Source organism: Piliocolobus tephrosceles, chromosome 19 (assembly GCF_002776525.5).
Source record: "Piliocolobus tephrosceles isolate RC106 chromosome 19, ASM277652v3, whole genome shotgun sequence".
NCBI classification, from domain to species: domain Eukaryota; kingdom Metazoa; phylum Chordata; class Mammalia; order Primates; family Cercopithecidae; genus Piliocolobus; species Piliocolobus tephrosceles.
In genome coordinates this window covers 14,226,644-14,253,506 of record NC_045452.1, presented here as the reverse complement: position 1 = coordinate 14,253,506, position 26,863 = coordinate 14,226,644, and the positions used below count along the sequence as shown (strand labels likewise).

Here is a 26,863-nt window from a genome sequence, read left to right as displayed (position 1 = left end):
CAAGACCAGCCTGGCCAACATGGTGAAACCCCATCTCTACTAAAAATACAAAACTTAGCCAGGTGCATTGGTGGGTGCCTGTAATCGCAGCTACTAGGGAGGCTGAGGCAGGAGCATCGCTTGAACCTGGGAGGTGGAGGTTGAGTGAGCTGAGATACGCCACTGCACTCTAGCCTGGGCGACAAAGTAAGACCTTGTCTCAAAAAAATAATAATAATAAAAATAAAAAATTAGCCGACCATGGTGGTGCACGCCTGTAGTCTCAGCTACTCGGGAGGATGTGGTGGGAGGATTCCTTAAGCCCGGGAGTTCAAGACCAGCCTGGGCAACACAGTGAGACCTCATCTCTTTAAAAAAAAAAAAAAAAATTATCAGGACACACTGGCGAGCACCTGTGGTCCTAGTTGCCTAGTTGCTTAGGAGGCTGAAATGAGAGGATCACTGGAGCCTGGGAGGTCAAGGCTGCAGTGAGCTGTGGTCATGCCACAGCATTCCAGCCTGGGCAACAGAGTGAGAACCTGTCTCAAACAAAAGAAAACTGTTAGGCCTAATGACTCCAGGGGGTACTGTAGTTCCTGCCTAGAGCTGACCCAGCAGTACCCACCTCCAGTGGTTGGCCAATATTTCTGTCAGATTGGGCTGCTTATTATCTTTGAAGCATAGGTATTGTCAGGCTTTATGAGCTTATCTGTTTAATTTTGCTTGTATGTTAAAAGTATTTGCATCACATGCAGAGATAACTTTATTCTCTCCTTGCCTCCTTCTTCCTCACATTTAAGGTATTTTAGGGATGGTGCAGTTAAGAAACCTTATTCTGCAAAGACACTGTCCAACAAGAAGTCTTCTGCATCCTTTGGGAACCGGAGGGAGTTACCTAGTACCAGTCACCTAGTGCAGTATCGTGGCACACATACTTGTACCCGACAGGGCCGGTTAAGAGAACTTCGCATCAGGTGAGCTTATGAGTGGCCACCAGTCTACGGATACTTTTCTCTTGTTCTCCCTTCTTGGTTAAAATGAGAGAATGATTCTTATTCTCCCATCACAATTAGTTGGAGATCTTGATGCCTGTTCTTTATAGTAGAATGTTCAGATGAAAAGGATATTCAGGAATCTGCAGACATAAAATCTGTCATTGAGTGTTTTCATTTCTCCACTTGTGCCTCGCAATATGACGCTATCAAGATTCTTCCAGAAAAAGTCTAAACGTGTAAACGTGGTCCAAGAAAGAACGAACTACTCTTTTTTTTCCCCCTGGATTTTCTGGTGAATTCTAGAAGAGCTGTAACCCTTCTGCTACTCTTGATTAGGTATATTAAAGACATCCATTTCTTAGGCCAGGCGCGGTGGCTCACGCCTGTAATCCCAGCACTTTGGGAGGCCGAGACGGGCGGATCATGAGGTCAGGAGATAGAGACCATCCTGGCTAACATGGTGAAACCCCGTCTCTACTAAAAAATATAAAACAAAACTAGCCGGGCGAGGTGGCGGGCGCCTGTAGTCCCAGCTACTCGGGAGGCTGAGCCAGGAGAATGGCGTAAAACCTGGGAGGCGGAGCTTGCAGTGAGCTGAGATCCGGCCACTGCACTCCAGCCCCGGTGACAGAGCGAGACTCTGTCTCAAAAAAAAAAAAAGACATCCATTTCTTAATTCAAAAATTTATCAGGCCTGGTGTGGTGGCTCACTCACACCTATAATCCCAGCACTTTGGGTGGCCGAGGCAGGTGGATCACCTGAGGTCAGGAGTTCGAGACCTCATCTCCACTAAAAATACAGCCGGGCACGATGGCTCACGCCTGTAATCCCAGCACTTTGGGAGGCCGAGGCGGGTGGATCATGAGGTCAGGAGATCGAGACCATCCTGGCTAACACGGTGAAACCCCGTCTCTACTAAAAACACAAAAAATTAGCCAGGCGTGGTGGCGGGCGCCTGTAGTCCCAGTTACTCGGGAGGCTGAGGCAGGAGAATGACATGAACCTGGGAGGCGGAGCTTGCAGTGAGCTGAGATCGCGCCACTGCACTCCAGTCTGGGTAACAGAGCGAGACTCCGTCTCAAAAAAAAAAAAAAAATACAAAAAATTAGCTGCGTGTGGTGGTGCATACCTGTAATCCCAGCTACTTGGGAGGCTAAGGCACGAGAATTGCTTGAACCTGGGAGGCAGAGGTTGCAGTGAGCCGAGATCGCCCCACTGCCCTCCACCTTGGGCAAGAGTAAGACTCCGTCTTAAAACAACAACAAATTTATCTGGTGCTTATCCATGACAGCTGTTATGCTAGATGCTGAGATATAAGGTGAGTAAGGTCATCTTAGTTTGTGACTTCATCAGAATTTAAAATCAGGTAAGCTTGATAGACTATTAAGCCACAACAATAGAGTGAGAGTGCAATGAGAGGAGAAGGATGTGGTACCACTGGCAAATATGGCAAGAACAGCCACACTAGTATAGCCAGCACTGACTCTCTGGAGGAAACAGAGTTTAAGCTGAGCCCTGAAGGATAATGTAAGAATAAGCCAGATAAAGGGCTGGAGAAGGTGCGTTTTAAGTTGAACTCAGGGTTTAACTCTATAAGACAAGCCACCTTTGGCCCGGCGTGGTGGCTCATGCCTGTAATCCCAGCACTTTGGGAGGCTGAGGTGGGTGGATCACGAGGTCAGGAGATCGAGACCATCCTGGCTAACATGGTGAAGCCCCGTCTCTACTAAAAATACAAAAAATTAGCTGGGCGTGGTGGCGGGCGCCTGTAGTTCCAGCTACTTGGGAGGCTGAGGCAGGAGAATGATATGAACCCGGGAGGTGGAGGTTGTAGTGAGCCGAGATCGCACCACTGCACTCCAGCCTGGGCAACAGTGAGACTCCATCTCAAAAAAAAAAAAAGACAAAGCCAGGCGTGATGGCTCAGGCCTGTAATCCCAGCACTTTGGGAGGCCAAGGCGGGTGGATCCCAAGGTCAGGAGATCGAGACCATCCTGGCTAACATGGTGAAACCCATCTCTGCTAAAAATACAAAAAATTAGCCAGGCGTGGCAGTGTGCACGTGTAGTCCCAGCTACTTGGGAGGCTGAGGCAGGAGAATGGCGTGAACCCGGTAGGCGGAGCTTGCAGGGAGCAGATTGCACCACTGCACTCTAACCTGGGCGGCAGAGCAAAACTCTGTCTCAAAAAAAAAAAAAAAAAAGAGAAGCCACCTTTGTGTGTATACCAGGTATAGTGCTAGGTACTGGAGGTGCTATAAAGAGGAGGTATACCTCCTCAGGTATACACAGAGGAGGTATACCTCTGTGCTAGGTACTGGAGGTGCTATAAAGCACCAATTTCTGCTTTCAGGGGCTCACAGTGCAGAGGGAATGACAGACACCCTGTGAGCTGATCACTGATATGGCATCACAACATTACAGGAGGGATTTGAACAGAGTACTGAGAGTACACAGCTACTCACTCTGTTTACATTGGAGAAGGTTCAGGATTAGTGGGCATTTGCTGGGCATTTTAGGTAGGAAGAAGAATAATATGAACAAAAGAATTATGATGTACTTCCTGTACCTCAGTTCTGAAGTTTGTATCTCTTCATTGACAATTTATGTTGAAAATATTTTTAAAAAATAATCTGCTTGATTTTAGCTTTATAAATCTGCCCCATCCTATGCCCTGTTTGATGCAAGATTAGCTGTGATACCACCTTTTGACTCATACTAACATCCCTCCCTCTGAGACCTTAAAGGCTTCCTTTCCTTTCCAGAAAACTGATGATGTAAGCCAAATGGAATTTTAAAATATGCGTATCCTTTTTTTCCTTCTTTCAGATGCGTGGCCAGAAAGTTCTTATATTTATGGATTCGAATGACTTTTGGAAGAGTATTTCCCTCTAAAGCCAGGTAGTATTAGCTCAGAACACCATAATTTTGTTGAGTTCATTCTAGGGTTTTCTTTTGTTTTAAGCCTGTATATAAACTTCATTATGGCTTGTGCTGTTACATTCCTCCCTTGTTCCTCCCCAGAATCCAGTAGGCAGAAACAGTCCCTAATATAACCATGTACTGAGTGGTAACTTCATACCTGTTAGTTGACTGCAGCTGCATTCATGGTGAGCTGTGCATGTTATCTACAAAGTAGCCAGTGAAGGTTAAGTTTTAGTGTTCAATGTCGTGGCCTTTAGCTACTGTGGCCTTCAGCTTCAAAGAAAAAGAAAGAAAGAAAAAAAATCACAAGCAAGTGACCAAGTGAAAGAATCAGGCAGGGCGCGGTGGCTCATGCCTGTAAACCCAGTACTTTGGGAGGCTGAGGCGGGCGAGTTACCTGAGGTTAGGAGTTCGAGACCAGCCTGGCCAACCTGGTGAAACCCTGTCTCTACAAAAATTAGCTGCGCAGTGAGGCATGGTGGCTCATGCCTGTAATCCTAGCACTTTGGGAGGCCGAGGTGGGCGAGTCACCTGAGGTCAGGAGTTCGAGACCAGCCTGACCAACATGGAGAAACCCTGTCTCTGCTAAAAATACAAAATTAGCCGGGCATGGTGGCGCATGCCTGTAATCCCAGCTACTTGCAAGGCTGAGGCAGGAGAACTGCTTGGACCCAGGAGTCGGAGGTTGCAATGAGCCAAGATTACACCATTGCACTCCAGCCTCGGCAACAAGAGCGAAAGTCCCTCTCAAAAAAAAAAAAAAAAAGGCCAGGCGCGGTGGCTCACGCCTGTAATCCCAGCACTTTTGGGAGGCTGAGGCGGGCAGATCACGAGGTCAGGAGATCGAGACCATCCTGGCTAACACAGTGAAACCCCATCTCTACTAAAAATACAAAAAGAAATTAGGTGTGGTGGCGGGCGCCTGTAGTTCCAACTGCTTGGGAGGCTGAGGCAGGAGAATGGCGTAAACCCAGGAGGCGGAGCCTGCAGTGAGCTGCGATTGCACCACTGCACTCCAGCCTGGGTGATGGAGCGAGACTCTGTCTCAAAAAAAAAAAAAAAAGCTGAGTGTGGTGGCATATGCCTGTAATTGGGAGGCTGAGGCAGGAGAACCACTTGAACCCCGGAGGCAGAGATTGTGGTGAGCCGAGATTGTGCCATGGCACGCTAGCCTGGGCAACAGAGTGAGACTGTCTCAAATAAATAAATAAATAAATAAATAAAAATAAGAATAAAAAAGAACCATACTTAAGTAAACCAGGATAGATAAGATCTCTTTGGGAAAAGTGTTTGCCCAAAAGAAGTAATTGAGCTCTTTCAGGGCACTGGTCAGACTGACAGATTGGCTTGATCAAGTGCAGAACCTGGGGAAAAAAATTGGCTTTAGCAAAGGCAGTGAAATTTTAGCAGCAAATCCCTCTGTCATAGCCTGATTTTGTATAGACCAAGGCTGTCCATTGCTGTGGTTTTGGGTTATAATTGCTTTAGCTGCAGTGCTGAGAGTGGACTGCAACAGAGAGTTACAGCAGTCCCCGTACAGAAGGCAGGGGAGCTGGAGAGAAGGGACTAGTGCAAGGTATGTTTCAAAAGGAGAATTGGCAGCCTTCGAGAGTGTAAGCACTTCAAAACTGAAATGTCTTGGGTTCCCTCCTGCTCCCCTCTTCCCTTTTCTTTCCCTTACTATAATCTTTCCTGTTTCATTTTTTGAGTCTGACTCCTTCATTCAATGTCTCTCAAGCAAACCTGGCCTGTGTGTGTTTTCTGAAATCTTTTCTTTGTATAAGAAAAGATTTATGAGGGGCTCTGCTGTTCCATCTTCTCCTTTTTGTATGTTTACAGTGAAGCTCCTGATGTGGCTATGTTACCAGCCAGGTCTAGGTCCATTCTGCCCATGTGTGGTAAATCAATCACTGTGACACAGGTTTTGCAAAAGAGAAAAAACTTACTTGCAAGGCCACTGAGTGAGGAGGTGGGAGAACAGGTCTCAAACCAGCCTCCGCAAAGTCTTAGGGATATTTGTGGGCTAGGGAAGTGGGGTGGTTTAAGGTGTGGGGTGGATTGGCAGTGGGGATAATGAAGTAACATTCATTGTGTACAAGTGTAGTCAGGGTTCATGGCATGTCGTAGAACACATGTACAGAAAATAGAGGCATTAACATGATCCGAGGGTGGAGTTTTTGGCCCTCAAGCATCAAAAGACCCTCTTGGGCTCCTTCACAGACCCAGTTGAAGGGTTGGTGGTCTCCATCAGTTTGAACTGGGCAGGATCTAGCCCAGGTTCCTGAAAAATAACTGAAGTGACCATTGCCTTGGTGACCTGTGAATGTTATCTACAAAGTAGCCAATGAAAGTTAAGTTTTAGTGTTCAGGCTGGACATGGTGGCTCCCACCTGTAATCCTAGCACTTTGGGAGGCCAAGGCAGGCGGATTACTTGAGGTCAGGAGTTTGAAACCAACCTGGCCAACGTGGTGAAACTTTGTCTCTACTAAAAATACAAAGAAATCAGCTGGGCATGGTGGCGGGTGCCTGTAATCCCAGCTACTTGGGAGGCTGGAGCAGGAGAATTGCTTGAACCCAGGAGGTAGAAGTTGCATTGAGCCGAGATCGTGCCACTGCACTCCAGCCTGAGCAACAGAAAGAGAATCTGTCTCAAAAAAAAAAAAAAAAAAAAAAAAAAAAAAAAAGTTGGAGGGTTCAGTGGTGTGGCCTTTAGCTTCAAAGAAAAGGAAAAAAAAAAAAAAAAAAGAAACAAGCAAGTGACCAAAAGCAAGCAGGGCAGCAGAGCTGATCATGTTAACCCCTTGTTTTCAGCTGTAGCCTGTCCCAGCTGCAAGTGCTAGGCATCGTTCACCTCTATTTTTACGTTCTTCTCCTGGATCTTGGGCATGTTGTCCTTCACAGCCTTGGTAGCTCTTTAGTGCATTAAATAAATTTTTTTTGCTCTGCTTTTTTTGTTGTTCATTGGGAAAATTGATCTAAATTGCTATTGTCAGAATTCTCTTTTTTGTTTAATTCATTGCATATTTATTGACCTCTCCACTGTTAGCTTAGAAGTTATATTCTCTTTTACTCTTCCTTTACTGACTGCCCTGATAAGTTACAAATGTGAATGTGTATTTTCATTCAAATATGAATGTATATTTGTAACTTACCAGAATCTAATGTTAATTGGTTTTTTTACTCTCTTCCTAGATAAGACAGGGTCCTTAGAATACTTTGGCTCTGCCCATCTCCCTCTCTTTGTGTATATTTTTAAATCTATAAAGCATTATTACTCTCATTTTATTTTTTGAGACAGAGTCTCACTCTGTCGCTCAGGCTGCAGTGCAGTGGCGCAATCTCAGCTCACTGCCACCTCCGCCTCCTGGATTCAAGCCTCGGCCTCCTGAGTAGTTGGGATTATAGGTGCGAGCCACCACACCCGGCTAATTTTTGTAGAGACAAGGTTTTATCATGTTGGCCAGGCTGGTCTCAAATTCCTGACCTCAGGTGATCTACCTGCCTTAGCCTCCCAAAGTGCTGGGATTATAGGCGTGAGCCACTGTGCCCAGCCTATTATTTTCATTTTATATAGCCAATATTTATTTAGATTTATTCACATATTTATCCTATTTACCCTTCCTTTTTCACTTATTTTTCTTTTTTTGCCCCAACATTACAACAAATATTTACCCTTTCTGTTGCCCTTTTTCTTCTCACATCTCCAGGTTTCTATCTGTGATAATTTTCCTTCTCCTGTCATTAGAAGGTCCCAGAGTATTTTCTTTCGGGTAGGTCTGCTGGTGAGAAATTCTCTCAGATTTTGTCTGTCTAAAAATATTTTATTCCATCGTCACCTTTGAAGGATATTTTCACTGGGTATGGAAGCCTGGGCTGCTGGTTTTTTCCCAGCACCTGGAAGATACTCCATCACTGTCTTATGGCTTCCATTTTTAAGCTGTTTGTCTAATTTTTGCTCTTTTGAAGATTGTTTGATTGTCTTAGTTTTCAGAAGCTTTGAATTTATTTTCTTATAATCTTTTATCTCATTTTGAGATTGTAAACAAAGTTTTTTTTTCTTTTTTGTGGACAAATCTTTCTGGCATACTTGTGTTTATATGCATGTTATTCTGCTCCTTATCTTCTTTCCTCATGTAACTTCAAATGCCTTTTTTTTTTTTTCTTTCCTGAGACTGCATCTCACCCTGTCGCCCAGACTAGAGTGCAGTGGCATGATCTCAGCTCAGTGCAACCTCCGCCTCCTGGATTCAAGCGATTCTCCTGCCTCAGCCTCCCACATAGCTGGGACTACAGGCACGCGCCACCATACCCAGCTAACCTTTTTATTTTTAGTAGAGACCATGTTGGCCAGGCTGGTCTCAAACTCCTGACCTCAGGTGATCTGCCCAACTCAGCCTCCTAAAGTGACAGGATTACAGACATGAGCCACTGGGCCCAGCCTCAAATTTATTTATTTATTTATTTATTTATTTATTTATTTATTTATTTATTTTTCAGTTTTGCTCGCTCTGTTGCCCACGCTGGAGTGCAATGGTGTGATCTTGGCTCACTGCAACCTCTGCCTCCCAGGTTCAACCGATTTTCCTGTCTCAGCCTCCCTTGTAGCTGGGATTACAGATGGGTGCTACCACACTCAGCTAATTTTTGTATTTTTAGTAGAGATGGCGTTTCACCATGTTGGTCAGGCTGGTCTCGAAATCTTGACCTTGTGGTCTGCCTGCCTCAGCCTCCCAAAGGGTTCAGATTACAGGCGTGAGCCACTGTGCCCAGCCTTTTTTTGTCTGTTTCTTTCTTTTTTTCTTCTTGTTGAGACAGAGTCTCACTCTGTCGCCCAGGCTGAAGTGCAGTGGCGCGATCTCGGCTCACTGCAATCTCTGCCTCCTGGGTTCAAGCAATTCTTCTGCCTCAGCCTCCCAAGTAGCTAGGATTACAGATGTGTACCACCATGCCCGGCTAATTTTATTACTTATTTTTATATGAAATTAGTTTTCCTGAATTTTAATTTTTAAGTTTATATGTCTTTATATATTTTTTAAAGATGAGGTCTTGCTGTATTGCCCTGCAGTAGTGTGATCATAGCTCATTGCAGCCTTGAACTCGTGGGCTCAAGTAATCCTTCTGCCTCAGCCTCCCAAGTAGCTGAGACTGTAGGCACAAGCCACCACACCTGCCTTATTATCCTGAACTTTTAGAGTAAGTCAAGGTTCAGTTAATTTTTACTAATTTCATAGAACTCCTGTTGTTTTTGTTTAGGATTCAGAAATATAGTGGCTTTTTTTGTGGGGTATCCTGGTTTTGTTCCCTTATCACACTTGGTCTGGATCTTCTTTTTCCTTGTCTCTTTTGACCCTCCCCTGCTCAAATTTTTTTCTACCTGTGGCTATTTCTCCTCCATATGAAGCCCTGTCCTAGAAGGGTAGCCTGGCAGGTCAGTTTTGAGATTCCCTAGGGGCTGGACTGCTCTGTTTCCGTTCTTATGTGAGCCCTGGTGCTGGAGAGGATAAAACTCATAGTTTCAGCTGCTCATCTCAAATTAGGCGTCTCTACCTTCCAATGACTACTCATTGGCTATTTTGGGGTTCTCCTATTGTTAGGTTTCTCAGATGCTACTTGGGGATCAAAAGATTGAAAACTGTGTTGCTACCTCCACTATTTTCCTAAAATCTAGTTTTTTTGGTTTTTGGTTTTTGGTTTTTTTTTTGAGACGGAGTTTTGCTCTTGTTGCTCAGGCTGGAGTGCAGTGGCACAATCTTGGCTCACTGCAACCTCCACTTTCTGGATTCAAGCAATTCTCCTGCCTCAGCCTCCTGGTTAGCTGGGATTAAAGGTGCATGCCATCACGCCCTGCTCATTTTTTGTATTTTCAGCAGAGAAGGGGTTTCACCATTTTGGCCAGGGTGGTCTTGAACTCCTGACCTCAGGTGATCCACCTGCCAGGGCCTCCCAAAATGCTGGGATTACAAGCATGTGCCAGCATGCCCAGCCCTAAAATCCATTTTTTACGCAATTTTATTTATCGATATTTGACCCATATTTGACTGGGAACCTCATTTCAAATAATGCCTTCCGAGTCCTTGGGAAATGCTGATTGTATGTTAGAAGTACACTAACTCTAAGGGAAAGTCTAACAATGGATGAAACAAATTGAGATTTGCTTTTTCTTTCTTTTACTTTTAGAGACTATGTTTTCCAGGCTGGTCTTGAACTCCTGTGCTTAAGCGATCTTCCCTGCCTCAGCCTCCCAAAGTATTAGGATTACAGGCATGAGGGGATTTACTTTTTTTTTTAAAACAAGCCATCTGGAGGTTGGCAGTTACTGGTATTGCTTCAATTGCTCAGTCATGTAGTTTCAGGCTCAGGCTTCTAGTACCTTTCTAGTTCAACATCCTTAGCACATTGGCCCTTTGTCCTCATAGGTGACACTTCGTAGTTGCAAGATGACTGTTCTAGCTTTACACAGGAAGGTGGGGGTAAGGGAGGTGTCCTTTTGATCTCTTTATCAGCAAAGAAAACTTCCCTGGAAGTTCCCCACCACATTCTGCTTCTGCCTCATTGGCCAGAGCTTTGTCACCGGCCACCTTTAGCTACAGAGGAGGTTGGGAAAGAAATCTTTCTGGCCTCTGTAGTGGATACTGATGAGAAAAAGGGCTTGGCCGTGGGTGTTGGGTTAGCCAGTGACTGCTAGCTAACACTGCTATACTGCTTTAAAACATTTGCATTATGCTGTTTTTCATGTCTTTGCTCTTCAGTGGTAGCTGGGTGTAGAGGAAAGAATACTGGACTAGAATTAAGGAGACCTGAGCTTTGGTTGTAACCCAGGCCCTAGCTAATTATTTGATCTGAGGATAGTTATGCCTGTGGGCCTCAATTTTGCAAATTACAGAATGATAGAGTGAGAATATTTGTTTTCTAAGCACCTACGGAAATTAGAATTTTGATACTGTGTTTCTTTTTTTTTTTTTTTTTTTTTTTTTTTTTTTTTTTTTTTTTTTTTGAGACGGAGTCTCGCTCTGCCGCCCAGGCTGGAGTGCAGTGGCCGGATCTCAGCTCACTGCAAGCTCCGCCTCCCGGGTTCACGCCATTCTCCTGCCTCAGCCTCCCGAGTAGCTGGGACTACAGGCGCCCGCCACGTCGTCCGGCTAGTTTTTTGTATTTTTAGTAGAGACGGGGTTTCACCATGTTAGCCAGGATGGTCTCGATCTCCTAACCTCGTGATCCGCCTGTCTCGGCCTCCCAAAGTGCTGGGATTACAGGCTTGAGCCACCGCGCCCGGCCGATACTGTGTTTCCATTGACTTAGAAACTTGTGAAGGGATAGTTATTTTCCAGTATCTATATATCAATATCAAATATCAATCTGTTAAAATCAAGTAGGTTCTTTGTTACTTGGGGGAACACTGGGCATCCTGATCTTTGTTTTTAGTCTTTTCCATACTGAGTTATTTATTTCTCAATTTTAGATGTGTTAGGTGGGAATAATATCATGCCACAAACTGCAGAATAATGCCTTTATGTGCTTAATGTTTTAGCATTGTTTTTTGTTGTTGTTGTTGTTGTTGTTTTTTGAGACAGAGTTTCGCTCTTGTTGCCTAGGCTGTAGTGCAAAGGTGGGATCTTGGCTCACTGCAACTTTTGCCTCCTGGGTTCAAGCAATTCTCCAGTCTCAGCCTCCCAAATAGCTGAGACTACAGGCATGCGCCACCACGCCTGGCTATTTTTTATTTTAGTAGATACGGGGTTTTACCATGTTGGTTAGGTTGGTCTTGAACTCCTAACCTCAGATGATCCACCTGCCTCAGCCTCCCAAAGTGCTGGAATTACAGCATGAGCCTCTGCACCCAGCCTTAACCATTTTTTTTTTAAAGTACAGTTTCCATTTTATTTTTCTCCAGAGTATAATTTTTCTTCAGTCCTTAAGGACACAGCTTCTTAATGGGTTTTGGTGGGAGTCATGGGGCAACGCCCACAGGTCAAAATTATGGTGCGGGTATTCAGTCTTAGTGGGCTTCATGAGATTGATTTCTAACTACTTAGCTGTGAATGGCACAACTCACTTATTAAGGCAGCCTCATATATGGCTTGGGTAGCACCTAGACATCAAAGACCCTCACTTCAGAAGTGTCCCTGACTGCTGCAGCCTCTACTGTGTTTCACATGATGAATTTCTCCTGTTTTTGTTAAAGTCACTAAATTTACTACAGTCAGTGATGAATTCCTAAACTTTGTTTAACTTGACCTACCAGGTAGCATTAGAGAGTCCATCATTTCCTTCTTCTAGAATCCCTTTCTTCTCCCAGCTTCTAGTTACCATCCTCTTGTGTTTTCTCTCCTACCTGTTTGACTGCCCCTTCTAACTCTCCTTTGTTTTCTTCCTCATCTAAATACCCCAACACCTAGTCTTTGCACTGCTTCTCTAGCTGCCCCACAACCGAAATCTCATCAAATCTCATCAAATCTCACAGTGATTCTCAGATGTGTATGCCCAGCCAAGACCTCTGCCTTGAAACTCTGTACTTTTACATACGTGACAACTCCACTGGGTGTCACACCATAGTATGTCCAAAACTGAAATCGTCATCTTCCCCCTCTCAGGGGAAACTCCATCCTTCCAAGTGCTCAGGTCGGAAACGGTGAAGTCATCCTTCACACCTCTTGTTCTTTCATACCCCAATTTAAAATGTCAAATGCCAAAATCATGTTGCTTCAACCTTCAAAATGCGTTCAGAATCCAGCCAATTTTCAGACCTCTAGTAGCTACCACCTGGTCCAAGCCATCAGCATCTCTCCCTCAGGTGACTCCAGTGACTCCTCATTGGTCTCCTGCTTCCTGTCTTGCGCCTAGTCAGTATCTTCCCAGTAGGTAGTCTGAGTAAATCAAGTCACATCATTCTGTCAAACTTCCAGTGGCTTCCTGCTGAAAGTAAAAGCCCATAGTCATTACCGTGGCCTACAAGACCAACCAACTTTTTGTGCCACCTATAGGTTTTTTTTTCATTTCTGCTGTCATATTTTTAATTTCCAAGAGCTTGTTTTTGTTCTCTGCATGTTCCCTTTTTAATTTCTAAAAGCTTCTTTTGTTCTCTGCGTGTTTCCTTTCTTTTTAATAGTATCCTGGAGGCTCAAAATTTTTTGAGGATAATGTGGTTTTTTTTTTAAGATGTTTATCTGCTTACACTGTGTATCTTCTAAGATCCTTTTTTCTTTGCGTTTTTGGTCACTGTGTCATGTTGGAGCCTTTCCTCAAATGTCAAGAGATTCTTATATTGTCTGTTTATATTTAACAGCAGGGCCCTAAAAAGCTAATTTTAGAAGCTTTTTTCTTTTCTTTTTTAAGACAGGGTCTCACTCTGTTGCCTAGGCTAGAGTGCAATGGCGCAATCTCAGCTCACTGCAACCTCCGCCTCCTGGGTTCAAGTGATTCTCCTGCCTCAGCCTCCCGAGTAGCTGGGATTACAGGCATGCAATGCACCACCATGCCTGGCTACTTTTTGAATTTTTAGTAGAGAGAGGGTTTCACCACGTTGGTTAGGCTGGTCTCAAACTCCTGACTTCAGGTGATCTGCCTTACCTGAGCCTCCCAAAGTGCTGGGATTACAGGTGTGAGCCACCACACCCAGCCAGAAGCTTTTATATGTAAGCATGAGGACTTACAACTTGAAGGCTTCACTGAAGGCTTTGGGGTAGATTTCACCAGGGAATCTAGCTGTCTGTGTCTCTGACGGCCTTTTCCCTTAGGTTGATCAGTTTTCCCCAGACAAAAGAGATACCCTCCAACTCCTTCTGGCATGGGGTGGGATGGAGATGAAGGTGGTAATTTAAAAAAATTTTTAATTTGTATTTATTTATTTAGTTTTTTTTTTTTTTTTTTTTTGAGACCGAGTCTTGCTCTGTCACCCAGTCTGGAGTGCAGTGGTGCGATTGACTCACTGCAACCGCCGCCTCCCAGGTTCAAGCAATTCTCCTGCCTCAGCCTCTTGAGTAGCTGGGATTACAGGTGCCCACCACCATGCCTGGCTAATTTTTATATTATTTGTAGAGATGGGGTTTCACCCTCTTGGCCAGGCTGGTATCGAACTCCTGACCTTGTGATCCAGCCACCTCAACCTCCCAAAGTGCTGAGATTATAAGCGTGAGCCACCACGCCCGGCCTACAGGTTTTTTTTTTTTTTTTTTTTTTCTGTTTTTTTTTAAACAGAATCTTGGCTGCGCGCGGTGGCTCAAGCCTGTAATCCCAGCACTTTGGGAGGCCGAGACGGGCGGATCACGAGGTCAGGAGATCGAGACCATCCTGGCTAACCCGGTGAAACCCCGTCTCTACTAAAAAATACAAAAAACTAGCCGGGCGAGGTGGTGGGTGCCTGTAGTCCCAGCTACTCGGGAGGCTGAGGCAGGAGAATGGCGTAAACCCGGGAGGCAGAGCTTGCAGTGAGCTGAGATCTGGCCACTGCACTCCAACCTGGGGGACAGAGCGAGACTCCGTCTCAAAAAAAAAACAGAATCTTACTCTGTCACCCTTGCTGGAGTACAGTGGTATGATCTCGGCTCACTACAACCTCTACCTCTCAGGTTCATGCGAGTCTCCTGCTTCAGCCTCCCAAGTAGCTGAGACCATGGGTATGCACTACCATGCCCGGCTAATATTTGTATTTTTAGTAGAGATAGAGGTCTTGCCATGTTGGCCAGGCTGGTCTCAGACTGCCCTCAAGTGATCCACCCACCTTGGCCTTCCAAAGTGCTGGGATTACAAACATGACACTGCACCCAGCCGAAGGTGTTAATTATAAGCTTGGCTGCAAGCAGGAAAAGGGATGGTAGGTCTCATTGTTCAGTATGTAGACTTTTGGTCTAGGACCATCTCCCAAGCTTTGCCTAGTATTCTGGAGTCCAGTTCTCCTGTGGCTCGCCTCTTCAGAGATATACCTGAGTCTCTGCTTGAGTGAATAATGGGATCCAAGGGCCTAACGGCTTCTGACACACAGGCTTGCAAACAATCCTGTGTTTTCATCTCAGTCCACAGCTCCTCGTCTCCTGATACTTCTCATTTCCACCCCTTTCTGGGGGGCCTGTGCCACCAGGTGGGTGCTTCTTGTCTCCCTTCTTCCCCCACAACAAGACACTTAGTTCTCTCCTTTATCTGGTGATTCATCTGCAACTCTTTTGCCTAAAATTGACTAAAATTTGTTGACAGCTCTTGGCTGTCACCCTTTCTCCTATTCTCTTGGTCTTTATAGGCTTACACCTTTTTGAATACATCTGCTGTTATTTAATGCGGCATGGGGAATGGAAGGAGGTAAATGGATATGTTCTTTTTACCATGTGCAAATGGTTCCTTTTTAGTACAGTTTTTTAGAATTGTTGGCTGGGCATAGTGGCTCGCACCTGTAATCCTAGCACTTTGGAAGGCCGAGGCAGGCGGATCACAAGGTCAAGAGTTCGAGACCAGCCTGGCCAACATGGTGAAACCCCGTTTCTACTAAAAATACAAAAATTAGCTGGGTGTGGTGGCGTGTGCCTGTTATCCCAGTTACTCAGGAGGTTGAGGCAGGAGAATTGCTTGAACTCGGGAGGCAGAGGTTGCAGTGAGCCGAGATGGCACCACTGTACTCCAGCCTAGGTGACAGAGAAGACTCTGTCTCAAAAAAAAAAAAAAGAATTGTAAATGAATGTGTTCAGCAATCTTTCAAATATTATAGAAATGTACAGTTTAGGAGCCAGTCTCCTATAATCCCCCCCTCCCCAAGAGAGAACCACTGGCATTAGTTTGATATTCTGGAGTCTTTTTAGGCTTTTAATATGTGTGATATAATCATTTATGTATGCATGCACACATGCTTGTTTATATGTATACAAGTGTGTATATGTGTGTGTGTGTGTATATATTTGATGTATTCCAACATATGGGTGCTGTAAATACATAAAATTAGGCCGGGTGCGGTGGCACATGTTTGTAATCCCAGCACTTTGGGAGGCTGAGGCAGGCAGATCACCTGAGGTCAGGAGTTTAAGCCCAGCCTGAAACCCTGTCTCTACTAAAAATACAAAAATTAGCTGGGCGTGGTCGTGTATGCCTGTAATCCCAGCTACATGGGAGGCTTAGAAAGGAGAATCACTTGAACCTGGGAGGTGGAGGTTGCAGTGAACTGAGATCGTGCCATTGCACTCTAGACTGGGCGACGAGGGAAGCTCTGTCTCAAAAATGTATATGTATAAATACTATTATTTATTTATTCATTCATTCTTTGAGACAGGGTCTCGCTCTATCAGCCAGGCTGGAGTGCAGTGGCCTGATCTCAGCTTACTGCAACCTCCACCTCCTGGGTTGAAGCAATTCTTGTGCCTCAGCCTCCCAAGTAGCTGGGACTACAGGCATGCACCACCATGCCCAGCTAATTTTTGTATTTTTGTTAGGTTTCACCATGTTGGCCAGGGTGATCTCAAACTCCTGACCTCAAGTGATCTGCCCGCCTTGGCCTCCCAAAGAGCTTCGATTACAGGTGTGAGCCACTGCGACTGACCTAATTTTTTAAAAAACATACCATATTGTACATACCATGCAGTAACTTTATTTTTTCACCGAATCACTTTCTGAGGCATCTGTCCCTTCAGTACCCTTAGGTCTGCTTCATTCATAGAAAATGAGCGCATGGCATTGATTGAATTGTATTATTAACCTGTCCTCTTTTGATGTGTATTTGTGGTGTTTCACTCTTCTCTTGTTATTATTATAGGCAATAGTGAGGTGAATTCCCTTATGTATGTCTTTGTAAGCTAGTTTTTAAAAACCGTGAGTGGAATTGAGCGCAGTGGCTCACGTCTGTAATCCCAGCACTTTGGGAGGCTGAGGCCAGTGGACCACCCTAGCTCAGGAGTTCGAGACCAACCTGGCCATTATGGCAAAACCCCATCTTTACTAAAAGTACAAAAATTAGCTGGGCGTGGTGGCATGCGCCTGTAGTCCCAGCTATTCAGGAGGCTGAGGCAGGAGAATCTTTTGAACCTGGGAGACAGAGCTTGCAGTGAGCTAAGATCGTGCCACTGCACTCCAGCCTGGGCAACAGAGCGAGACTCTGTCTCAAATTAAAACAAAACTATGAGTGGGTTAGGAGGAGCAACATGTTAGTAGCCTGCAGAACCATGAAAAGAAATTCAGTGATTGACAGGCCAGTGCGGTGGCTCATGCTTGTAATCGCAGCACTTTGGGAGGCCAAGGTGGGCAGATTGAGCTCAGAAGTGTGAGACCGGCCTGGGCAACATGGTGAAAACCCATCTCTACTGAAATACAAAAAATTATCTCGGTTGGGTGGTATGTGCCTGGAGTTACAGCTACTTGAGAGACTGAGGCACGAGAATAACTTGAACCCATGAGGTGGAGATTACAGTGAGCAGAGATCATGCCACTGCCCTCCAGCTTGGGTAACAGAGCAAGACTGTTTCAAAAAAAATTTTTAAAAATCAACACCATCTGTCACTGCTCTTCTGTGTTCCTTATTACCTTTTTCCTGACTAATTTCTCTTACTCATCTTTTGCTGCTGTTATAACTCCCCTCTTTAGATTTCAGCTAAATTAATATCCTATGTTCCTGTTAAGTACTAGGAATATTATTAGACATTTACTTATTTTATAACGTTAATTTCATATGTTTGTAAATAAGACGTTCCTACTTTTTAGTAATAAAAATATTTTTCATTCTGGTGAATAAAAAAATTAAAAATAGTGGCCGGGCGCGGTGGCTCAAGCCTGTAATCCCAGCACTTTGGGAGGCCGAGATGGGCGGATCACGAGGTTGGGAGATCGAGACCATCCTGGCTAACATGGTGAAACCCCGTCTCTACTAAAAATACAAAAAACTAGCCGGGCGAGGTGGCGGGCGCCTGTAGTCCCAGCTACTTGGGAGGCTGAGGCCGGAGAATGGCGTGAACCCGGGAGGCGGAGCTTGCAGTGAGCTGAGATCCGGCCACTGCACCCCAGCCTGGGCGACAGAGCAAGACTTCGTCTCAAAAAAAAAAAAAAAAAAAAAATTAAAAATAGTAATTTTCAATTCACTTTATGGTATTTGAAAAGTCAGATTTTGGGAGACCAAGGGAGGAGGATCACCTGAGCTCAGGAGTTCAAGACTAGCTAGGGTAGCATAGTGAAATCCTGCCTCTACAAAAAATAAAAAATTAACCAGGCATAGTAGTGGAGCATGTCTGTAATCACAGCTACTTGGGAGGCTGAGGTGAAAGGATCACTTGAACCTAGGATGTCAAGGCTGCAGTGAGCCGTGACTGCACCACTGCATTCCAGCCAGGGCAACAGAGCGAGACCCAGTCTCCAAAAAAAAGTCAGATTTTTATTTTACTTTAACATCTTTAATCAGTAAAATCAATATTAGAAAAATTTTAACCTCATTTCTAGTTTAAGTAGCTCTGAGATTCTGACCTGAAAAAGCCAAATGTCTATTTTCCTTCTTTTTAAGTTTTTTTGATTGTTTAAGAGATAGGGTCTCACTCTGTTGCCCAGACCAGAGTGCAGTGACACATTCACAGCTCACTGCAGCCTTGACCTCTGGGGCTCAAGCTATCCTTCCACCTAAGCCTCTGGAATAGCTGGGACCACAGGTGCATGCCTCCATACTTGGCTAACTAAAAAAATTTTAGGGGGGGCCGGACGCGGTAACTCAAGCCTGTAATCCCAGCACTTTGCAAGGCCAAGGTAGGCGGATCACCTGAGGTCGGGGGTTTGAGACCAGCCTGACCAGCATGGAGAAACCCCGTCTCTACTAAAAATACAAAATTAGCTGGGCGTGGTGGCGCGTGCCTGTAATCCCAGCTACTCAGGAGGCTGAGGCAGGGGAATCGCTTGAAGCTAGGAGGCAGAGGTTGTGGTGAGCAGAGATCACACCATTGCACTCCAACCTGGGCAACAAGAGCAAAACTCCGTCTCAAAAAAAAAAAAAAAAAATTGCAGAGCTGGGTACAGTGGCTCATGTGTGTAATCCCAGCACTTTGGGAGGCTCAGGTGAGAGTATCGCTTGAGCCCAAGAGTTTGAGAACAGCTTGGGTAATATAATGAGACATCATCACAAATTTTTTTACTTTTATTTTTTGGGTAGAGATGGAGTGTTTTATTTTATTTTATTCTATCTTATTTTATTTATTTATTTATTTTTTGAGACAAAGTCTCACTCACCACAACCTCTGCCTCCCAGGTTCAAGCGATTCTCCTGCCTCAGCCTCCCGAATAGCTGGGACTACAGGCATGTACCACCATGCCCAGCTAATTTTTGTATTTTTAGTAGAGATAGGGTTTTACTATGCCAGCCAGTCTTGTCTCGAACTCCTGACTTTGTGATCCACCCGCTTCAGCCTCCCAAAGTGCTGGGATTGCAGGTGTAAGCCACCGTGTCCGGCCTTTTTTTTTTTTTTTTTTTTCCCCTGTATTTGAGACAGGCTCTTACTCTTTCGCCCAGGCTGGAGTGCAGTGGTGTAATCTCAGTTCACTGGAATGTCTGCCTTCTGGGTTCAAGTGATCCTCCCACTTCAGCCTCCCGGGTACCTGGGACTACAAAAGCATGCCCCCACTATGCCTGGCTAATTTTTTATTTTTTGTAGAGACTGGGTTTCACCATGTCACCCAGCCTGGTCCTGAACTCCAGCAATCCAACTGTCTCAGCCTCCCAAAGTGCTGGGATTACAGCCGTAAACTACCACTTCAGCCCTAGATGGAGTCTTGCTATGTTGCCGAGGTTGGTCTTGAACTCCTGGCCTCAAGCAGTCCTCCCACTTTGACCTCTCAAAACGTTTGGATTACAGGCATGAGCCACCATGCCTGGCCTCTATTTTTAATCTATCTTGGTGTTTACTTTTTGTTCTTTGAGACAGAGTCTTGCTCTGTCACCAGGATGGAGTACAGTGGCGCTGTCTCAGCTCACTGCAACCTCTGCCTCCCAGATTCAAGCAGTTCTCCTGCCTCAGCCTCCTGAGTAGCTGGGACTACAGGCACGTGCCACCATGCCCAGGTAATTTTTGCATTTTTAGTAGAGATGGGGTTTCACCATGTTGGCCAGGATGGTCTTGATCTCTTGACCTTGTGATCCACCCGCCTTGGCCTCCCAAAGTACTGGGATTACAGGCGTGAGGCACTGCGCCCGGCTGGTGTTTTCATTTTTTGTTTGTTTGTTTGTTTCTAGTAGAGATGGGGTTTCACCATGTTAGCCAGGATGGTCTTGATTTCCTGACCTCGTGATCCGCCTGCCTCGGCCTCCTAAAGTGCTGGGATTACAGGTGTGAGCCACTGCGCCCGGCCATACTTTTTTGTGAGAAGGTAACAATATGAAACTGTGATTTGGGAAGAGATGTTAGCTCCAACATAATCATATATATATATGATTTTTTTGTATTGCCCTAGATTTTACTATGAGCAGCGATTACTACGGAAGGTCTTCGAAGAATGGAAAGAAGAGTGGTGGGTTTTCCATCATGAGTGGAAACTCTGTGTTCGAGCGGACTGTCACTACAGGTCAGGTTTCATGTTATACTCCTTCAGTTTTACTGATGCACATTATCAGATGATTATGTGTTGGCATGTTTATGGTCAAAAGAAGCAAACTTTGGATCACTTTTGGTTTTTCTTCAAATCATTTTTAGAGTTACCAAGATCAAAGTTCCAAATTAAACCCAAGCATGTATGCACATGCTGGGCACGTGCACACAGACACACATACACACACACCTCCCACACCTCTAATTCAGGTAACTAGTATGTGTTGGTTATGCTAATAGTTTGAATGGGATTTTCCCACCGATTTTCATTTCTATATAATTTCTAATTCTGAAAGTATTCTGGGTTTTTTTTTGTTGTTTGTTTTAAGACATAATCTCACTCTATTGCCCAGGCTGGAGAGCTGTGGCACGATCTTGGCCCACTGCAACCTCCACCTCCTAGGTTCAAGCAATTCTGCTGCCTCAGTCTCCCGAATAGTTGGGATTACTGGCATGCGCCACCATGCCCAGCTAATTTTTGTAGTTTTAGTAGAGACAGGGTTACATCATGTTGACTGGGCTGGTCTCGAACTCCTGACCTCAGGTGATCTGCCCGCCTTGGCCTCCCAAAGTGCTGGGATTACAGGCGTGAGCCACTGCGCCTGGCCTATTTTTTTTGTTTTGTTTTTTTGAGATGGAATCTCACTCTTGTTGCCCAGGCTGGAATGCAGTGGTGCACTGCAACCTCCGCCCCCTGTGTCCAAGTGATTCTCCTGCCTCAGCCTGCCTAGTAGCTGAGATTACAGGCATGCGCCACCATGCCCAGCTAATTTTGTATTTTTAGTAGAGATGAGGTTTCTCCATGTTGGTCAGTCTGATCTCAATCTCCTGACCTCAGGTGATCCTCCCGCCTTGGCCTCCCAAAGTGCTGGGATTACAGGCATGAACCACCATACCTGGCCCTGTTTTAAAAATAGTAAGTTGTTCTAATTTACATTGATTGTGGGAGAAAATATATGCCCAACATAGAATATTAAGAAAATAGAGGTCAGGCCCTGTAATCCTGGCACTTTGGAATGCCGAGGTAGGTGGATCACTTAAGCGCAAGAGTTTGAGACCAGCCTTAGCAACATGATGTAACCCCATCTCTACCAAAAAGTACAGAATACCAGCAGGGTGTAGGGGTGTGCGCCTGTGGTCTCAACTACTTGGGAGGCTGAGGCAGAAGGATTGCTTGAGCCCGGGAGGCAGAGATTGCAGTGAGCTGAGATTGTGCCACTCACTCCAGCTTGGGCAACAGAGCTAGATACACACACACACACACACACACACACACACAAGAAAAGAAAGGAAAAAACTCTTAATCCTTGACATTCACATTCCTGGGGATAAGTGAAGGGGAAAGTAACAATTGAGAATTATTATATCAAATACACATTTTCAGACCTTTTTTAAAAATCTGAATGTCATTTCTTATAGATTGTGTATTTAAAATGGTATTAACTCTTATTGTAGTCATTTCTTTGTCTAGGTTCTTTGGAGCAAGAGTTCTGATTTATGGATATTTCAGATTAAAATATAGACACACTGAGTTGTTTTAATAAGCAGATAGAATATGAAATCAAGGCCTAGGAATTACAGTAGTGAATATATGGGGAAGGCCGAGTGTGGTGGCTCACTCCTGTAATCCCAGTACTTTGGGAGGCTGAGGCGGGTGGATCAGTTGAGGTTAGGAGTTCGAGACCAGCCTGGCCAACATTGAGGAAACCTTGTTTCTATTAAAAAAAAAATAAATACAAAAATTCCAGCCTGGGCAACACAGTGAAACCCCATCTCAATGAAAATACAAAAGACATTAGCTGGGCGTGGGGCATGCGCCTGTAGTCCCAGCTATTTGGGAGGTTGAGACCGGAAAATTCATTGAACTCAGGAGGCAGAGACTACAGTAAGTCGAGATCGCACCACTGCACTCTGGGCAACAAAGCAAGACTCTGTCTCCAAAAAATAAAAATAAAAAAATAAAAAAATTAGCTGGGCATGGTGGCATGTGCCTGTAGTCCCCAGCCACTCAGGAGGCTGAGGCAGAAGAATTGCTTGAACCCAGGAGTCGGAGGTTGCAGTGAGCTGAGATCATGCCACTGCACTCCAGCCTGGGCGACAGAGTGAGACTCTGTCTCAAAAAAAAAAAAAAACTTTTTAAAATGAATGTTAATAAAATATTTAAAACTAGGAAAATATGAAGAGATGAAAGTCTTAAAATGTATGGCGTATGTATCAAGAAGAAGGAAAAGGCATCAATGACCATGTGGTAGTGCAAACGAGAAGTGATGTTTTTTTGTTTTGTTTTGTTTTTGAGACGGAGTCTCGCTCTGTCGCCCAGGCTGGAGTGCAGTGGCGCGATCTTGGCTCACTGCAAGCTCCGCCTCCCGGGTTTACGCCATTCTCCCCCCTCAGCCTCCCGAGTAGCTGGGACTACAGGCGCCCACCACCTCGCCCAGCTAGTTTTTTGTATTTTTTTTTTTAGTAGAGACGGGGTTTCACCGTGTTAGCCAGGATGGTCTTGATCTCCTGACCTCATGATCCGCCCTTCTCGGCCTCCCAAAGTGCTGGGATTACAGGCTTGAGCCACCGTGCCCGGCCGAGAAGTGATGTTTTTTATAGTGTGGATAGTTAAGATAATTAAGATGGGACTGTCGGCCAGGCATCGTAGCTAACACCTGTAATCCTAGCACTTTAGGAGGCCGGGGCAAGAGATCACTTGAGCCCAGGAGTTTGAGACCAGCCTAGGGAACATGGCAAAAGCCCCCTCTACAAAAAAATACAAAAATTAGCCAGGAGTGGTGGTGTGTTCCTGTAGTCCCAGCTACTCGGAGGCCAAGGTGGGAGGAGTACCTGAGCCCAGGGAGGGCTCAAGGCTACAGTGAGCCATGTTCACATTACTGCACTCCAGCCTAGGTGACAGAGTGAGACCCTGTGTTAAAAAAAAAAAAAAAAAAAAAAAAAAAATTTTGTTTTCCCAACCTAATGGAATTTTTTTTTTTTTTTTTTTTTTTTTTTAATTTGAGACAGAGTCTTGGTGTCACCCATGCTGGAGTGCAGTAGAGCAATCTCGGCTCACTGCAACCACCGCCTCCTGGGTTCAAGCGATTCTCCTGCCTCAGCCTCCTGAGTAGCTGAGACTACAGGCACATGCCACTACGTGTGGCTAATTTTTATATTTTTAGTAAAGACAGGGTTTCACCATGTTGACCAGGCTGGTCTCGAACTCCCAACCTCAGGTAATCTGCCTGCCTCGGCCTCCCAGAGTGCTGAGATTACAGGTGTGAGCTACTCTGCCTGTCCCAAACATCATGAATTTGTGGATTATGAAAGTGAACTTATTCTTGGAGCAGTCAAGCCTTTGCTTCCTCAGTGACACTTTAAGGTATGGAGAATGACTCTTCCTCAAAGAGAATAGAGTTCATTGTGATTGTAGGAAATGAAATTTTAGCTTTGGTGCAGGTATGGTTTTTTGTTTTTTGTTTTTTTTTTAATCAGAAGCGTCAATGTTAAATTCTTCTGAGTATAGAACAGACTTGCCGGGCGCGGTGGCTCAAGCCTGTAATCCCAGCACTTTGGGAGGCCGAGACGGGCGGATCACAAGGTCAGGAGATCGAGACCATCCTGGCTAACCCGGTGAGACCCCGTCTCTACTGAAAAATACAAAGAAAAACTAGCCGGGTGAGGTGGCGGGCGCCTGTAGTCCCAGCTACTCGGGAGGCTGAGGCAGGAGAATGGTGTAAAACCCGGGAGGCGGAGCTTGCAGTGAGCTGCGATCTGGCCACTGCACTCCAGCCTGGGCGACAGAGTGAGACTCCATCTCAAAAAAAAAAAAAAAAGAAAAAAAGAACAGACTTGATGTATTGGATTAGGAGTTGTTTTGCTGTTGTTTGTTTTTTGAGACAGAGTCTTGCTCTGTTGTTCAGGCTGAGTGCAGTGGCGCAATCTCGGCTCACTGCAACCTCTACCTCCTGAGTTCAAGTGATTCTCCTGCCTCAGCCTCCAGAATAGCTGGGATTACAGGCGTGTGCCACCACACCCGGCTAATTTTTGTATTTTTAGTAGAGATGGGATTTCACCATATTGGCCAGGCTGGTCTTGAACTCCTTGCCTCGGCCTCTGAAAGTGCTAGGATTATAAGTGTGAGCCACTGTGCCCGGCCTGTTGTTTTATTTTAAAGAAATGCCGTTTGCTTTTTTTGGGTCCTCAGGTATTACCTGTATAACCTGATGTTCCAGACCTGGAAGACCTACGTGCATCAGCAGCAAGAGATGAGGAACAAGTACATCAGAGCCCAGGTTCATGGTGAGAAAAAGAAGTCCATGTATGAAGAAGATGCCCACATTTACCGTGCAGAACGTCATAGGAAGGACAAGCACATTGTCTCAGAGAGAAAATAACTCTAGGTCAAAGGAAGATTTGTTTGATTCTCTTTCATATTTTTCAGAAAGTGTGATCTCTTGAGTGGGCACGTGTACGATTGGATCCCTGTGGTTTTCTCCATATGGCATGGTTTGAGCGCTTAAAGCTCACTTAATCAGAATTTGTGTGAACTGGCTGTTCCTGGCCTGCTGGTTCAGTGTGCTGGCTGGGACTCTCCTGTGGCGCCTGGGGCTGCCGTCTATCTTGCTGTGTCAAGTTGCGCAGAGACTCTGGAGCAGAGCTGCAGTGCTCTTTGTTGATTTGCTTTGCTCAAGTTGTCCCCTTAATGACACTGTGGCCACTTTAGCTCTGGTCAGAGTCTGGTTTCTCTGTGAAACATGTGGAGAGTCTAAGGGAAAAGACATGGAGTTTCAAAATGATAATACAGACTGCATTAGCAGCAGCATGTCCTAAAGGTACCTCAAACTCTGCAAGTCACAAGTACAACCTGTCAATTCCCCTTCCACTTACACCTGCAGTTCCTTTGACTTTTCCTGTCTAAGAAGACTTACTTAGGAATAATGTCCATTCCTCATGCCTCATGTCATCACTGACCTAATCTTTTAAGATGGCCCTCTGAGGCATCACTTGCAGTCATATTTGCATCACTACTTCCTAAGAGTAATCCTCATCATTTTCCCAGAGTCTTGTAAGTACCTCTTCATTAATTTCCCTCATTTATTTTTTCCTACTTCTCATTGTACACATAGCTGCAAGAGTGGTAAGACTTAGATAAGATCATGTCACTCCTTTACGTAGTCAACCCTGCTTGGTATGTCATACAAGGTCTTCATCTCTTCTGTTCTACACCTTCTGCCCTTGACACACTGAATGTGCACTTCCTTATCTTTCTATCTTTGTCCCTGTAGTTCTTCCTTCAGGCCCATTTAAATGTGTAGCTTTCCTTGATCTCCCCTAGCCCAGTGGTCTTTCCCCTGTCTGTATTCCCAAAGTATGAGAAGCTCTTACCCAGGCCTCACAGTTACTGCACCAAATGCACTGTTTCATTGGTAAGTAACTTATGCTGTTTGGTTGTTGTTTGTTTTTTTAATTACATACAGTAATATTCATTCTTTTTGATGTTCAGTTCTAAGACTTTGGTACACATTACCACATACAGCTAATTTTTTGGATTTTTGGTAGAGATGGGCTTTCCCTATGTTGCCCAGGCTGGTTTCAAACTCCTGGACTAAAGCAATCCACCTGCCTCAGTCTCCCAAAGTTCTGGCAGTACAGGTGTGAGCCACCGTGCCTGGCCTTAAGTTTAACTCTGTAAGAAACTGGCAATCTTTTTTATTGTGGCTGTACTGTTTTGCATTCCCACCAGTAATTCATGAGCGTTCTACTTGCTCTACATCCTGTTGACCTCTTTGTATTGTCATTAAAATTTTTTCTTCAGTGATACTAATGGGTGTATACAGGCATTTAATTGTGGATTTTTAAAAATTACTGTTACATGGGTATACTGCATAATGGTGGAGATTTGAGTATCCACTACCCAAATAGTGAACATTGTACATGATAGGTAATTTTTCAACCCTTGTCCCTCTTCCACCCTCCCTTACCCTCTTTTGGAGTCCCCGGTGTTTATTATCTCCGCTATTATGTCCATGAGTACCAGCTGTTTAGCTCCCGCTTATAAATGAGAACATGTGGTATTTGATTTTCTGTTTCTGTGTTAGTTCACTTAGGATAATGGCCTCTAGTTCCATCGATGTTGGTGTGAAGGGCATGATTTAATTCTTTTTTTATGGCTGGGTGGTATTCCATGGTGTATATTTTTCTTCTCTCTTCTCTTTCTGCTCTTCCTCCCTCCCTCCCTCCTTCCCTCCTTCCCTCCTTCCTTTCTCTTTCTTTCTTTCTTTCTTTTTCTTTCTCTCTCTCTTTCCTTCCTTCTTTCTTTTCCCTCTTTCTTTCCTTTTCTTTCCTTCTTTCCTTTCTTTTCTTTCCTTTCTTTCCTCCCCTTTCTTTCCTCCCTTCCTTTCTTTCCTTCCTCTCTTCCTTTCTTCCTCCCCCCCCCCCCCCCCCCCCCCCCCCCC

At 44.9% G+C, this 26,863-nt stretch overlaps 1 protein-coding gene across 3 annotated transcripts in view; it reads left to right on the top strand.

Annotated features, from left to right (window-relative positions):
- The first annotated feature begins 530 nt into the window (after positions 1-530).
- Positions 531-26,863, top strand: part of LOC116418537 (protein SFI1 homolog) — a 64,896-nt gene continuing 38,563 nt past the window's right edge. The window contains exons 1-4 of one of the 3 annotated variants that reach the window (XM_031934636.1): positions 531-953; positions 3,804-3,875; positions 20,290-20,400; positions 24,613-24,707. In XM_031934636.1, the coding sequence (XP_031790496.1) occupies positions 3,841-3,875; positions 20,290-20,400; positions 24,613-24,707 (241 nt within the window). In that variant the 5' untranslated portion in view covers positions 531-953; positions 3,804-3,840. Of the gene's footprint in view, positions 954-3,803; positions 3,876-20,289; positions 20,401-24,612; positions 24,708-24,829; positions 25,474-26,863 lie in introns of those variants that run through there. The other 2 variants (XM_031934637.1, XM_031934638.1) reach the window with 2 other exon arrangements.